The sequence below is a fragment of the Eumetopias jubatus genome, unplaced genomic scaffold, assembly GCF_037043125.1.
Source record: "Eumetopias jubatus isolate StellerSeaLion01/CBP00866 unplaced genomic scaffold, mEumJub1_p1.0 scaffold_1, whole genome shotgun sequence".
Taxonomy (NCBI): Eukaryota; Metazoa; Chordata; class Mammalia; order Carnivora; family Otariidae; genus Eumetopias; species Eumetopias jubatus.
In genome coordinates, this window is record NW_028274807.1 from 161,504,012 (window position 1) to 161,519,390 (window position 15,379).

The window sequence follows — 15,379 nt, forward strand, 5'->3', positions numbered from 1 at the left end:
GCAGAATATAGGGGCACCCCACACGGAGACTGGTGGGCTGAAGGACCCTAGTTTCAGAAGCTTTCAAGGGGGCACTTTCCAAGTGTGAAGGGGGAGCTGTCTGGGATCATGCCTGCGAAGTGACTGTCAGGGGTCCTGGGCCTGTGTCCTCCGCCCAGTGTGGGGGAGCAGTGCCTTCCTCACGGGGTACAGAAGAATGACCCACGGCCGGTGCTTCACGCAGGGCCGTGCACATACGAAGGGCCCGGTGAGGAGATGCCAGCTCTTCCCATTCTCGCGAGGCAGCCCTGTAGCCGCTGGCTCCGACTGCAGAAGTCACACATTCCCAGCCTGTGGACTCCATCCAGCCGATTACTATGCTTTATGTGTGCTGTTGATATTTCCGCGACATTTTTTTTTTTTTTTATTTAGTTGCCAACACTTGAGTCAGAGATTTCACACACAGATGTAGATTTCCAACCCCCCTGGAAGAATGGGAAGACTGGGTGCTTGGGTCCCCACCTCCACAGGGCAGCATTAGGTGGAACACGGGCTCTCCGGTTTGCCGCAGGCTCCACCTCTCCCTACAGCCCCTCCCCTCCCCTGAGTTTGGGCCCCCGGCTGCAGCCTCACCTCTGTGGCTCAGTGTCCTCCAGCGGTGCTCTATGCCCACCTGGTCTTTCCTGTGGCACCCTCCGAGCCACAGGTCCACCGCACGGACCTCCTCGAGGGAAGGACCTCGGTGTAATTATATCTGGATTTGGGGTGGCCAGGAACAGACCTGGAAGTATTCTCTCATGCGGTGGAGGACAGTTTATTAGTTTAACAGCTGGCACCAGAATTCCTCTGAGGGAGAGAAGTGTCTTGTTGGAAGAATTTGGTGGCCATTGCTGGGGGTGGAAGTGGGACTCCAGTTTGCAGGTGTCTGATGTCAGCACCCGGAGTTGTTTCCATGAGAAAGGGAAGAATTTGTTGTTTTGTTTCGGAAGAAGAGGGCTAGAGAGGAGGAAAGGGACAGAGAGCTTGTAAGAGAAGATGAGAAAGAATGGGGCCAGGTGAGCAGGTGTCTTTGTGGCCAAAGGCCGTTTTGGAAACAGTGGTGTGCCTCTCAAGGTATGTATGTCAGAGAGACGGAAAGGGCTCTTCTCCCCCCACCCAGGGTATTCCGTGTCTTCTGCTCTGCCCACTGCTGTGTTGGGAGAGCACGCTTTCTGCGGAATTGGGAGGGGAGCTGAACGCTAGTGTGAAGTTTGCCTGGGCCCTCCGGAGTGGCGCATGCAGGAAGAAGGGCCCAGGACAGAGGAAAGCGTGAAGCCCGGAGTCTTGGGACCTGTCGGGCAAGGAGGAAGGGCTCGGGATGTCCACAGACTTGGGGGACTGGGGGAGGCTGGTGTGGAGGAGGTGGGACAGCCCATTTTACTAGGAACCGGGGGGACAGAGAAGGCCCAGTTGGTATCTGGTTATAACAAAACGGACCCAGTTTTGCAGAAAGAGCCAGACGTGGGTGCTGAGAGGAAAAAACCCAAAAATCTGAGCTTGGATAAAATGGTTGAGCAGCCAGTTTATTTTGAGTTACTGGTGGCTCGGGCTGTGCCCAGGCCTGGCGGGGTCTGGGGAGGGGCTCAGGGCCTGGCCCGTAAGGACCAGGCCCTGAGCCCAGGCCTCAGTCGAGGATCTCTGTAGCAGTGCACAGCAGGCCAGCCAGGAGAGCCAGGCCCAGCGTGGCCACGACAACCAGCAGCACATCCCACCAGAGCCCCAGGTAGGTCCAGGACGCCCGGAGCCGCCAGCCACAGCTGCCCAGCTCGAAGCCTGTCAGCTGGCCCAGCGGGCGGGCGGTGGCGAGCTCGGGGCTGGCGCAGCGGACGTGCAGCAAGGCCTCGGGCGTGTGGTCCTCCAGCCAGAGACGCAGGTAGGTGAGGCTGCAGTCGCAGTGCCAGGGGTTCTGCGTCACGTTGAGGACCTGCAGCTGGGGCAGGTGGTCGAAGGCGCCAGGGGGCACGGAGCTAAGGCTGTTATTGGCCAGCAGGAGGTGGCGGGTGTGGGCCGGCAGGGCGGGCAGAGCCGTGAGGCCCCGCCCCCGGCAGTCTACCCACAGCCCCATGGTTTCCAGGGCCTGGCAGGTGCACTCTGCAGGGCACTCCTTGGTGGCCTCTGCGGCAGCCCAGAGCAGCAACAGGGCCCCCCAGGCAGGCATTGGCAGGCTGGCTGTGGGGAGAGTGGCCGTGAGGTGAGGGAGGGCCTGGCAGTCCGCACCCCCTGCCAATGGCCGGTGGGACTGACCTGGGACAAAGGACAACTCACCTCCCTTCTCAGGCCTCAGCCTTCTCCTCTGTGAAATGGGGTAGTGAAGACGGCAGGAAGTGAAGTGTGCCCAACCCAGGCCTAGCTGAGCCTCCCTGGACACAGAACGCTCTTAGGAAGGGGCCAGGAGGTCCAGGCCCTTCTCGGGGGGGGGAGGGGTGCAGATGCCGGCTAGAGGCTTCCTAGTCCTGGCCCCTGGCCCCCAAGCTGCTCCCAGCCCCCACACCCAAGCCTGGGGTCAGGCCAATGGTGTGGACTTCACAGACCACACCTCTTCCCATCGACTCCCACAGCTCGCCTGCGGCCCCGTGAACCCTTAGGTGAGACTCGATGTGGAAGACAGCAGAATGAAGGTGCTGAGGTGGGGACCAGGAGGCAGCCCAGAAGGGGTTCCCTCAGGAAAGACACGCATGTAGGCCAATACTCAGAGTTGGGGAAATTGAGGCCCGGAGACAGAGAGTGACTCGTGCAGGGTCACCCAGCGGTCTGTGTCAGAGAACCGACTCCAGCCCAGGCCTCATGAGCTCCAGGCTCTTGCCTGGTTTGCTGACTTTCCTACGATTGCTTCCCCTTCCTAACACAGGCTCTCCCCGCCAGGGCCTGGCCCATGGCAGTCTGGGAATATTAGTTGAATGAACCAAGGAGCCAGTGTCTCAGAGCCAGTGCCCCCACCCAGCCCCATCTTCTGGAGGGGAAAGCTGAAGGTGGGACAGGGGCGGGCCTGGTGGCTGGCCGTCCCCCCTGGGTGGCGGTGCGCTGTGGGAGGTGGTGCTGGGTAATAAGAGGGCCACTTACTTGTGAGGCCTGCAGCCGGCACCCCTTTCTGTGGCCTGAACTGTCCTGCTTGAGGCTGAGGTGGCAGCTCTCTGCGAGGCAGTCGGTGGTGGCCGCTGCTTGAGTGGGAGGAAGGAAATGATGAAAATAGCCGGGCTTATCCCCCACGTGCAGCCCTGGGGGGCCGTCTCCGGAGGCAGCGGGCCCTCAGGGTCCCGGGGACTTGGGCCCTGAATGGTGGGTCAACCTCTGTTTACAGAAGGGGGTCCCACAGTGCATCCCCGTGGACCACCAGTGCCTTGCTGGGCCTCAGTATGGGGTCTGTGGGAAAACCAAGGCGGCCCCTCACCAGGTCCCAGGAGGTGGGGAAGGCTTCCAGGAAGGGGAGGCCTTGGAGCTGAGCGGCTCTGCTGGTTGTTCCCCCAAATCTGAGGCTTCCTCATCTGTAAAATGGAAGCAATCATCCCTGTCCTGCTTGCATACGCAGGGTGTAGGTGGGGCGGCTCCTGTGGGCTGAGAATCCTATGGGGGGAGAATGACATCGTTTTAAAATTTCTGTGGTTCTTCTGAATAGGTCAAGGAGAAAGTCCCTTTTCGGTGCCACTGCATCTTTAGCACCTTCTAAACCTCCTGATCCTTTCCTTTCACAGGAGGCTGAGGGCCTGTGGCTTGGTCTCCATCAGTCATTGGTCTCTAGCTAGAATTTAAGATTTTTTTTTAAAGACTTTATTTATTTATTTGACAGAGAGAGACAGCGAGAGAGGGAACACGGGCAGGGAAAGAGGGAGAAGCAGGTTTCCCGCCGAGCAGGGAGCCCGATGCGGGGCTCGATCCTAGGACCCTGGGATCATGACCTGAGCCGAAGGCAGACGCCCAACGACTGAGCCACCCAGGCCCCCTAAGATTGTTTTTTTAATTTGCATTATATTTACTTCTATAGCTACATTTTACCTAAGGGAGTGACATCAATTTTCCATTTATGTTAGTGATAAAGAGTTCCCTTTAAAAGAGAAATGGATTTTCAGTTTATTTATTTTTTATATTAAAAAAACATTAATAAAAATCAAGCCTAACAGTAAAATATTATACAAAAGTATATTATAAAATTAGAACATTCATGTAGTCATTTTATAATAAGTTATGAAAATTGCACTCATGAAATATCAAATCAGTCAGAACAGGGCTTGCAGAGATGGCACAACTCGTGCCCGTGGAGAGTGTGAGGGGGGCTACTGAAGTGGGGGAACCCCTGGGGTATAGCAGTGCTTTGGGAACAAGTGGAGGGGTTCTAGCAACTGAAGTAAACAGAGCCCTTGCTAGAGGGCCCCGGGAGAGGAGCCCAGAGTGAGGGGCCACTGAGGAGAGGAAGGGGTCCCCTGGGCCATTCCTGTGGTCATGGCCAGTGTCAGCCACAGACGCCAAACCTGACAAGAGGGTCCTGGGCCCCCCGCGATGCTACCGGCTGAGGATCCCCTGATGCTTGAGCAGCGCCAGGTGGTACCCTGGCCAGGATGGAGGGCACCTGGGCGCCACACCCACAGTGACAGCAGCAGAAGTCAAGGGCAGAGGCCTGAGGGGGGCTTTTTTTTTTAAGATTTTATTTATTTATTTGAGAGAGAGAATGAGAGGGAGAGAGAGCGAGAGAGAGCACAAGCAGGGGGAGGGGCAGAGGGTAAGGAAGAAGCAGACTCCCCGCTGAGCAGGGAGCCCCGACTCGGGGCTTGATCCCAGCACCCTGAGATGACCCGAGCTGAAGGCAGACGCTTACCGACTGAGCCACCCAGGCGTCCCTGAGGGGTGCTTTAAACACCCCATTTACACACTACCCTAGACCCATAGGAGCATGGCTTGCGTTCATACAGAGTATGGGTGTTTTACTTTTTTAGCATCTTGCAACTCGGAGCCCCCTTCGAGGCACGCTCCTGTTCATCTGTATATTTGTCATCTGCTTTCCCCGACAGCACAGCAGCTCCCCGAGGGCTGTGTCCGTGGTCAAGCCATGGGGACTAGGTCAGCGGCCGCACCTCGCAGGTCCTTCCTTACTCTGTGCCGGGTGATTGCCGGAGGGAGTTGACGCTTTGCCCCGGAAAGACTCCATCAGCAGGGAGGACCCCGGTCCTCTTCCAACCCAGCTCCTCATTGTGCAGATGCCAGCAGGTCGCTCACTGACTCGCTGTGAGGCTCCCCTGCCACCGTGGCCCCGTGGCCCCGTCAAGGGCCCGCTGCTCCTCAGTCACCTGGGATTGGGTTTGGCTTGGTTTTGTTTTAAGTACCCAAAGATGTGTATTGCAGCGTTGCTAACAGCAAAGCAAAAAGCTGGAAACAAAAGGAATAGTTACTCGTGCCTGCACACCACAGGGTATTATACGGACATTATGTTAAATGAAATAAAACTGCATGAATTGTGTTGGGGAAATATCCGTTGTGTTGCTGAGTGACAAGAGTGAAATGCACGAGAGAGTAAAGTGATACCCCATTTTGGTAAAACAAACTGTGGTAAACTATCCTTGCTCAGGATGACTTGCGAATGTGGGCCTCCTTATTTCTTATCGTGAGCCCCTCTCAGGGCAGCCTCTGTCCTCCCCTGTGGCCGGGAGGCCAGGATCGCTCCTGCCAGGCCCAGCGGGGCTTGTGTTCTCGCCCTCCGCTCGGCCCAGCTCTGCTCTCTGGGAAGGAGCTGCGCATTCACTTTCCCGTGAAGCCCGGGGAGGCTACCCGGTGTGCCCAAAGGGCCAGCCTCCGCAACCTTCTGATCCCTGGCCCAGAGCAGGGTGGGGAGGGAAGGTGTCATTTGGTCCTCTGGAGTCATGCCTGCTGTGAAGACAGCTTGCTCCAGTACCTGGCAGGTACTTGGTGAACACTCTCATCAGAACCTGGACCCCAGACCAGGAACCTCAGCCTCCATGGACCTTCCCTTCTCCTACTTGTGGACGCCTGGCCTTGTCCCATCTTCATCTGCCTTCATGCCTTTACAGCAGGTGGGGAAGGAGTCCCGGTGAGTGGCGGTCCCCCAGCCCCCAGGCTGTGTTTCCTGACCTGACCTGACCTAGTTGGGCACATACTCTTCCTTTTGGGCCTCTGAGATTTCCCTCTTATTTTTAGCACGTACAACTTAAAAAAAAAGAACCAACCAAACAAAAAACAGCACACATGAGAACTCATTTTTGTTGTGGAAAAATTGAATGTTCAGATGAGCAGGAAGAAGACAATAAAATTTTCCCTCATTTCCAGTATCAAGCAAGACTCCCTTTTATTTTCTTCCTGTGTGTATTTTTTTTTCTTACCCCAAATCAGGTCATTTGGGGCCCACGCTCTTCTGGAACCTCCTTTTTCCACCTGTGAATACACCCACATATGCCACCCGTGTTTGCCATGGTTCCATTGTATGGATGTGGCAGCTTTTATTTAAGGAATCTCTGGCCATAAAGAGCATGCTTTGCTCTCCTTATCTCAGTCAGACAGGCCTTTGTGGGGGCAGAGGGTGGGAGAGGGGCAGCTCTTTGGGCTTCCTGAGGTGGGGAGTCTCCTCCTTCCAGGGCTGCCCAGGTTGGCTGGCCCATTATCCTACACCATTTTCCCTGTGGAGAAACTGAGACATTCTCCTTTCCTGCCCCTTCAGGCTACTTACTAGGTCACCTCCCACTCCCTATATGTGGAGGCCCACTCTGTCTGGGCCCCCTCCCTCTTCTCAGTCTGTAAACATGCTTAGGACCTCCTTTATTCCGGAAAAATCTTGTGTGTGTGCACGCATGTGTGCATGTTTTGAACACCACAGCATGCTCCCTGCCCATTCCCCTCAGCCCTTCAGTTCACAACTAGCCCAGATACAGTGGATACTTCCAGCGGGCTCCAAGTCCTATCTCAGTCAGGTATGTTCTCTCTTGGCTTCCAGTCCAGCTGCACCCGCTTGCCCACCCATCTCCAACGCCAGCCCAGACCTGGGCATCCTGTTCTCCCTGGACATGCCCTCTGAGTGTCCTACAGGAGGCTCATACCCACCATGACCTAAACCTGGGTGCCTTTCCCCCAAAAGCCAGCCCTCCTCAGTGTTCTCCGCCTTAGGGAGGGCCAGCTGCATCCACCCAGTCACCCAGCTGGAAACCTGGGGCACCATTAGGGATGTCCTCTCTCCCCCACTGCCATATCCCATCAGCTGCCAAGTTGGCCAACTGCCTTCTGCATATCTGCGGACTTCTCCCCTTTGGGGTGGTTCTCTGCTCACTCAATGTCCCCTCCTCTGGCCCTGTCTTCCACCTCTGTCAAGCAACCCTCACCCCCCCTTTCTCCTCTGACATCCTCCTCCACATCTAGAATGGGAGCCCAGCTCTCCCCCAGGACCTTGTCCTCTTGCCTCTTCTTGCTGCTCCCTGTGATTTCTCTTCCTCACGCAAACCTCAGCTCTTTGGATATGCATGTTGTCTGCCAGGCCACCCGCTCCCGCCTGCTGCTCCCCATCCTGGTCACTCCTCTTGTGGGTGACCCCTGGGCACAAGCCTTTCTGTCCACCATGAACATTGTCCTCCCTCTCTGTAATTCCAGCATTCATGTGGATGACCCTTGGTCACCCTGGCCTCACAGTCCATTGGCCTCTCCCGAACTGTGCTCCTGCCCTCGGGTCCCCCCCAGCCACTCACCCTCACAGTCCTACCCCAGACTGGCCATCATCAGCAACTGCTCTGCCTCGAAGCCTTCGTGCAAGCACCCCACCTCTTGACTACACCTCCCCATTCCAGCACAAGTCCTCGAGCACACCCACTTTGGTCCTTCTCCAGCCTCACTGAGGTCTCTGGGCCAGTGGCCTTATCACTGTACTTGTATATTTTCAGCGTCATGGCCTCACAAGCTGATTCGGGGATGACCACTGTCCTTCGGTGTCCACTCTTCCCTTCTTTCACACAAATAGAATTTTAGCTGGACATGTGGCCCTCAAGCTAAAGACTACATTTCCCAGCCTCCTTTGCCTTCAGATGTAGTCGTGTGACCAAGCATAGGCTAATAGGAAAAGAGGAAGAAGTGATCGGTTCCGCTTCCCACTGGCTGCAGGGGGCTGGGAAAGCCATCTTGGTTCTTGGGGTGTAGCCCTGACTTGAGGATGGTAGAGCAAAAAGATAGAAGGAGCCTGGGTCCTTGATGGTTCTGGAACTGCCATCTAGCTCAAGCATGGCTACTTGGACTTTTTCCAGAGAGAGAGAGCGAGAGAGAGAATTTTATCTTGTTGAACCTTGTCTTTTCAGGTTTCTGTTACAGCAGCCCATGTGCCTCTGAGGGCAAACCGGCCAATCTGCCTGTAGTGTAGGTGTGTCCTCACACATTCTGCCTTCCCACCTGCTAACGGCACAAAAATGTCCTGCTGCTACGGGTGGGCGCAATTCCCAGGAATGCCTCCCAAGATCCTGCACCCTAATCCCCAGAATTGGTGAATGTGATGAGATATCACTGCTGTGGTTGTGCTGTGCTCTGCGGCACAGCTGACCTCTAAAAAGGGCGGCTTTCCAGGAGGGCCTGATCTAAACATGTGAGCCCTTAAGTGCAGAGAACGTTCTGTGGCTGCTGGCAGAAGAGGAAGTAAGAGAGACGCAGCAGAAAGGGAAGTTGGAGAGATCTGGAGCGTGAGAATGGAACCTCTGTAGAAACGGAAAGGTGGATGGAAACGAAGACGGACACACTAATGCTTCAGGAAGGCCTGACTTCAAACTGAAAAAATGTTTCTCTTCCGCATTCTTGAGCCTCCCCCTCCCCTTCACTTGTTTTTCTGTAGAATCCTTTGGGGTCCAGGAACTTGGTATGGATACTTAGTAAGGAGACTCGGGTGGCGCGTGCCAGTGCCAGGTGTGAGAGCACGTTGGAGACATGACAAACGTGGCGGGCCGAACGTACCGGATTCCTATCAAAACCTCCCAGATCCTGTACTTTCCTATAAAACCCCTCAGCCTTTTACCCCTGGCGGGTCTGCAGTTTGGAAGGCTTTAGCCGGCTGCAGCCTCCTTTTCCTGGCAAAGTAATAAAACCGTCCTTCCTCTTGATGCCCAAACTCAGTCTTCGTGTCATATTTCGGTTCCAGAGCACAGAGGTCGGTATTCGACAACAGGAAGGACTTGACGCGTGATTGCTGCTTTGAAAAGAAAGCAGGAGCGGGATGCTGCGGACGGCTGCAGTGAGCCAGCAAGTGCATTCTTCCTCGGAGCCTCTGGGAAGGAACACGGCCCTGCGCGCACCATGATTTCAGCCTCTTGAGACCTTAAGCAGAGAACCCAGATCCACATTGTGCCTATACTTCTGCCCCTTGAAAAGTGTGAGATAAGGAATGAGCGTTGCTGTAAGCCTCTACGTTTGCGGTAATTTCTTACAGCAGCAAGAGAAAACCAATATGAAGGGCAAACCCGGCTCCAGTGCTGCGCATTCTATCTATCCGCTTTGTGAAAACCAATGAAAGGAAATCTTGTTTAGAACGGAGCGGGGAGGGCGCCTGGGTGGCTCAGTCGTTAAGCGTCTGCCTTCGGCTCAGGTCATGATCCCAGGGTCCTGGGATCGAGTCCCACATCGGGCTCCCTGCTCAGCGGGAAGCCTGTTTCTCCCTCTCCCACGCCCCCTGCTTGTGTTCCTGCTCTCGCTGTCTCTCTCTGTCAAATAAATAAATAAAATCTTAAAAAAAAAAAAGAAAAAAAAGAACGGAGCGGGGAGGCCGGCAGGGGGAGCTCTCATGCCCTACCACTCGTGGTCGATTGCAGACCCGGCAGGAAGAGAGGGACCTTGCACTTGGATGCTGCTTTACTATCCCAGTACGGGGAAGGAAGCTTTCCGGCCGCCCTCTCCCGGCCCTGCAACAGCCCAGCCGATGAGCGACCACCACAACTCAGCCAATGAAAAACCGCCACACTTTGACCTCACAGGTTCCTCCAATGGACTTTTTGTTTCTAACAGCCCCTCCCAGCTCCCTGTCCGCTTCCTTTATAAAAGAGCCCACTTCTCCTTTATTCTGCGGGCTGGGTTATGGTTTTTCCAGGGCGTTGCTTGTCTGGGGCCTAGTTCTCTATTCCCGAATAAACCCATTTTTGCTGGCAAGGTAACCGGTGGTTTTATTTTTAAGGTTAGCATCTTTCACTTTCTCAAGGACATTGCTCCCACAGCTACCCACTCTCTTGCATCATCAAATTTATCCTTTACTAGATCAATCCCATTAGATTACAGATGGCCTATAGTAGTGTCCTTTTAAAAAACCCTCCTTAATTCCACATTTTCCTCCCGTTACCACTACTTTTCCTGCCTCTCTCCACCACAAAACTCCTCCAAAGATTTGGCTCTACCTGCTATCCAACCCATCAGCAATTCCTGTTGTCTCAGGCCCAAAATATATTCAGAACTGACCCCCTGTACTGCCACTGCCCTGGTCTTCTCTTAACTCCCTTAGCTTCCCATTGCAACCAGAATGAACTCCACCTCCTCCCTGTTTCATGAGGCCCCACTACAGCTTGACCCCCACCTAGTTCTTGACCTTGCAATGCACTCTCCTCTTTGCTTGCTAATCTACAGCCACGCTGACCTTTCTGTTCCTCAATCACTCCAGTATCTTCCTGCCTCAGGGCCGTTGCACTTGCTGGTCCCTCTGCCCGGGGCACCCTTCCCCCAAACTCTGCCATGGCTTCCTCCTGACCATCATTCATGTCTCAGGTCAAGTGTCCTCCTTCTCAAAGGCCCTCCCCTGCAACTAAGGCAATTCCCCATTATTCTGCACCATAGTATTCCATTTAATTCCTTCCATAGCACTTAACAGGACCTAAGATTATCTTGTTTTCAAATTTTTACTCATTTTAAAAATAATTTTTAAAAAGTTTTTATTTAATCTCTACACCCAACATGGGGCTCGAAGTCACAATCTTGACACCCCAAGATCAAGAGTCTCATGCTCCCCCCGAATGAGCCAGCCAGGTGCCCCTAAATTTCTATGCATTTCTTAAATGTTTGTGCCCACTGAAAGCGAACTTCAAGAGGACAGAGTCTCTGTTCTGTTAACTGCTGTTTATAAGCACACCTATGCCTAGCACATAGTCTGAGCATAATACACATTTGTCAGCTTTGCTGACCATCTCTCCTCGGTTCCAGCCAGCCCGTAGCTCTCCAGGACGTTTGTCTCCCGGATGCCAGTCTCTGTTTCTGGCTGCAAAGGTTTGAGCTTGACATTTGCCTGCTCAACATCTTTTCGTGGCTCCTCAGTGTCTTCGAGATGAAATCCAACTCCTTGGCAGGGTTCTCCCTGGCCATCCACTCCAGGCCCCCCTGTCATCTCTTCCTGACCTGAAGCTCATGGTATGTCATCTTTGTCGCTACTCACCACCCACATGCTGGTTTCCCTCTCTGTATCTTTCTCCTTCTGGAATCTCTCCCCTCCCCGCACCCCCCCCCCCCCAGTTTTGCCTGTCACACTCCCTTCCTTTAAGATTCACCCAGGGCATGACCTCGTCCCGGAAGCCCTCCCTGACCTGCTCCTCCAGCTGAGTTAGTGGCCTGCCGTTTGCCTGTCTGCCCACGAGACCAGCGGCTCCTCAGGCACCCCAGGCACCGAGGTGTAATGGCTGAGGTTCACAGAGTGAGGAATGATTGAAGGTCGGTTGAGTCTCTTAGGTGATTTCAGGGGGTACATATGCCTCTGACATACATACTGAGACACACGAGGGACAGAGTCATTCCTTTCCCATTCCCTGACCCGAAGGAGAGAGCCTGGGTCTGGTCATTGTATTATAAAGGAAGCTGCTTAGAAGCCCTTTACTTGGGGAGCCCAGGATCTTTCATTATCCCCCTGAAACAATTTTTTCCTTCTCATGGGAAGCAGAGGAGAGTAAGAAGTGGAAACTATTACCTAGCATTTTTAGCCTGTGTACAACCAGGGGTAATTGGGTCACCCCTGCCCCAGCTGCTGGGGCCCCTTTGACCAGAAACTCTGTGGACTGGTTCTCTGCGGATACACATCTCTGTCCATAAAGCTGCTTGGGCCCAGGCTGTGGAGCAGCATGCCTGGCTCCGAACCCAGTTTTGTTAACTTACTAACTCTATCATCTTGAGGAATAGTCTCTGCTTCTCTCTGCCTCAGTTTCCTCATCTGTAAAATGGAGGAATAAAAGAAACTGCCTCCCTGGGGAGCCATGAAGGCTGAGTATGAGGCACTTGCGGCATGTTGCTTGGAGCCCGGCACAGTCTGTGCTGGGTCAGCCAGCCACCGGTGAGGGTCTGCCTGGATGCTGTCGGGGCAGAAAAGGTGGGCCTGGCACCCTTTGATCTGTCTGTGGTGTCAGAGGGTTTTCTGTTTGGTTGAATGGATCGAACAGTTTAGCTTGGCACACCTGACCACTGGGGCGTCGACTTTGCTTGCCCCCTCAGGCTCAGCAAATGCATCTGGTCGGAAGTTAACAGGTCCTTGTGTTTTCTGTGAACTTACTGTTATGTTACCTTCTCTCTATGACAGGTGGGACCGCTTTTCTCAATTAAATTAGAGCATATTGACTTTCCTTCCTAAAATCATTTCCATAAATTTAAAAGGTGGGCTGATGCTAAGAAAAATATTGAGTTGGTAATAGCACACGTGGTGCAAAGGTATGGCAAGTATCTAAGGAAGGGCGTTCAAATGAGTTCAATCCCGGACTGACAGACCTCGAGGTAGGGGTGGTTTTGAAGCCTGTTTTTTCCTCTCTTCAATGAGTGCTCTCGCCACCTAGTGGTAAAAGTGTGAAATTACAAGATATTTGGACAAGTGGGGGCAATTTCAGGTCAATAGAAAGAGAGAGAGAGAGAGAGGGTGTTAGTTAGAAATTCCTACAGAAACATTCCACCCCTCCCCAGGAAAACAATCTTAACGAGCTGCAGACCATTTGAATAATCCCAAAGAAGCCTTTCTAGAAAAGAGGCAAAGGAAGAGTGATAGAGGTGAAGGCTATTCACAGATACCCAATTCTCCTATTTTCCGTGAGATTCCAGCCACACTCCCTGCCTCCTCCTTGCTTTTCCGCTCACCCAGCGCCAGCTTCAGGGCATGCAACCAGTGTAGCTGCAAAAGGGCTCCCCACTCAGAAAGGCCCTGCGATTGGGGTTTAATGCTCTATGGTTGCTGTCTTGAATTCATAATTGTCTTAACTTTGAATTTGTTCAATGCCCCGGGGCCTTGGAGCCTGGCTGACAGGCACTCCACTACCTGTCACCTCTCTGACTCTTGGTTGCCTACTCCCCTGCCCCACTGGGTCCCCAGACCCCTCCTGCTGCCCTCTGGGCCTGGGTGCGTTTTTATGTTGGTCAGCCAGCTCTGGGCCTAGGGGACCCTTGTCCTCCTTGCAACCTGCTAGTGATTATTGTCAGGCCTCCTGTGGCTACCAATATAGCCAAACACCCACCACAAACACACCGAATTATCCTGTGTTCTGATAAAGCCTATTTTTTTAAATTAGGAAATCTATTTGTTATCTATTTGTTATCTCTCTCTTGCTAATCATCCCCCAAACTGGCAGCTTGCAGCAATAACATGTATTCATTTATTATCCCGCAGTTTCTGTGGGTCGAGAACTTGGAAATGGCTTCGCTGGGCAGTTCTCGTTTCTGGATATTGCAGTTTGGGATCTCGGCCTGGGCTACTCTCGCTGGAAGACTTGACTAGGGCTGGAGGACATGCTTCCAAGGTGTGAGCCTGGCTGTTGGCTGGAGGCCTCAGTTCCTTGCTGGCTACTGACCAGGAGACTCGGATCTCCTGTCCCACGGCCTTTTCCACAGAGTGCTTGGGGGTCCTCGTGACATGGAGAGCAAGGAGGGAGCCACAGGGCCTCTTGGTGACCAAGTAGCAGAAGTCACACCATCAGTTCTGCCTCGTTCACCTTGTCCTTGTTAAGTCTAGCTCACTCTCAGAGGGAAGGGAGCTCGGCTCTACATCTTGAAGGAAGACTATCAAAGACATTGTGGACATTTTAACAGGAAATTTTCAAATTCAAATAGTTGTCAGGTTGCTCTCAAGGAAACACTAAAGCTTTATTGAGAAGCATCTACCAAGGATTAATTAGTCAATGGTAGCTCCCAGGAGCCTCAGTTGACAGGAAACTTCTGGGTCAGGGTTGCAGTTGATAGTCAGGCCCAAATATCGGGGGGGCCCTGTTTTTGGTGAGGGCTTCTCAAGAACTGTGTACTTACTTTGCTTCTGACCAGAGGAAATCCCAGGTTTCCCATTGATGGCAGCTCCCTGGGCTCCACGATTTCCCCCCCTGCACAATGACATCACCCCAGCCTGCAGCTCAGCCAAGGTGTGCCCCATCTTTTTGTGAGATTGTACCCTTTGACCCTGTTTTCTGTCAGTGACCTCAGGCCTTGGTGCTCCGTACAGGTCCTGCCTGCTTATCACGGGGACAGGCTGGGGCCTGAATCTGGGCTCTGCTATTGAGCTGCATGGCCATGACGAGGGCCCTCGTCAGTCAGAAGTGGAGGTGAGAGGGAACCCTGCCCACCCCAGCCCTACCTGCTTCTGTTGGTCACAGATGTTGATGCTGCCTTTGGTCCCTGACCTGGGCCTTTCTCCAGGGAAGTCATGTGGATTCTCAGGACGTCTTACCCTGAGGTAGTGGGCCAGGTTCCACTGGGCTGGGAACAGCAGGCCAGCCTTGGGCCAGAGCAGAGCATCAGGCAGATGCTTAGGTCACACCCAAGTTCAAGGTCTTGAAGTTGAGGAAGTCCCAGCCTCTCCCCACTGGGCAAAAGGAAGGCTACTGAGGGGCAAGTCAGCAAGGCTGAGGGGCCAGGAAGCACCCGACACCAGGGCTGACTGCAAACACAGCTGAGAGAACTTCTGTGTCCATTCTCCCTTTTTTTTCTTTCTCAATGGACTTAATTTTTTTAAGAGGAGTTAGATTCACAGCAAAATTGAGCAGAAAGTGTAGAGTTCCCCTATACTCCCTGTCCCCGCTCATATGCACAGTCTCCCCCACTATCAACATCCCAAACCTGGGTGGTGCATTTATTATAACTGATGAACCTACATGGACATATCATCCATCACCTTCCCAAGTCCACAGTTTACAATAAGGCCTACTGTTGGGGTGTATGTTCTATGGGTTTTGGCAAATATACCTATTGTTGGGGTCTCATATAGATAGTTTCTCTGTCCTAAATTCCTCTGCACTCCACCCTATCATCCTTCCCCCCCCACCCCAACCTCTGGCAACCTCTGATCTTTTTACTCCCTAGTTTTGCCCTTTCCAGAAAGTGATATAGCTGGACTCACATAGTATATAGTCTTTTCAGACTGGCTTCTTTCACTTAGTAATACACGTTGATGTTTCCTCCATATCTTTTTGTGGCT

At 53.4% G+C, this 15,379-nt stretch overlaps 1 protein-coding gene and 1 long non-coding RNA gene across 4 annotated transcripts; one reads left to right on the forward strand and one right to left on the reverse strand.

The window, feature by feature from the left end:
* Positions 1-1,520: 1,520 nt before the first annotated feature.
* On the reverse strand, positions 1,521-3,178 carry GP9 (glycoprotein IX platelet). 3 transcript variants are annotated; one of them, XM_028101574.2, is made up of 4 exons: positions 3,079-3,178; positions 2,284-2,311; positions 1,642-2,187; positions 1,521-1,600 (listed from the first exon to the last, which is right to left on the reverse strand). In XM_028101574.2, exon 3 carries the CDS (start codon positions 2,174-2,176, stop codon positions 1,643-1,645), a length of 534 nt encoding a protein of 177 aa, XP_027957375.1. In that variant the 5' UTR covers positions 2,177-2,187; positions 2,284-2,311; positions 3,079-3,178; the 3' UTR covers positions 1,521-1,600; position 1,642. The 3 variants fall into 3 exon arrangements, with proteins under 3 accessions (XP_027957375.1, XP_027957373.1, XP_027957374.1); XM_028101572.2 differs by having other exon boundaries at positions 2,284-2,378; XM_028101573.2 differs by lacking the exon at positions 2,284-2,311.
* LOC148165091 (uncharacterized) lies at positions 1,641-10,124 on the forward strand. The gene is made up of 2 exons (XR_015769091.1): positions 1,641-6,052; positions 9,119-10,124. It is a non-coding gene; the product is annotated as an uncharacterized LOC148165091 (long non-coding RNA).
* Positions 10,125-15,379: the final 5,255 nt, after the last annotated feature.

What these genes read in the sequence shown, in the direction of transcription:
- GP9 (XM_028101573.2), bottom strand. Translation starts at nt 2,176, where the DNA reads ATGCCTGCCTGGGGGGCCCTGTTGCTGCTCTGGGCTGCCGCAGAGGCC.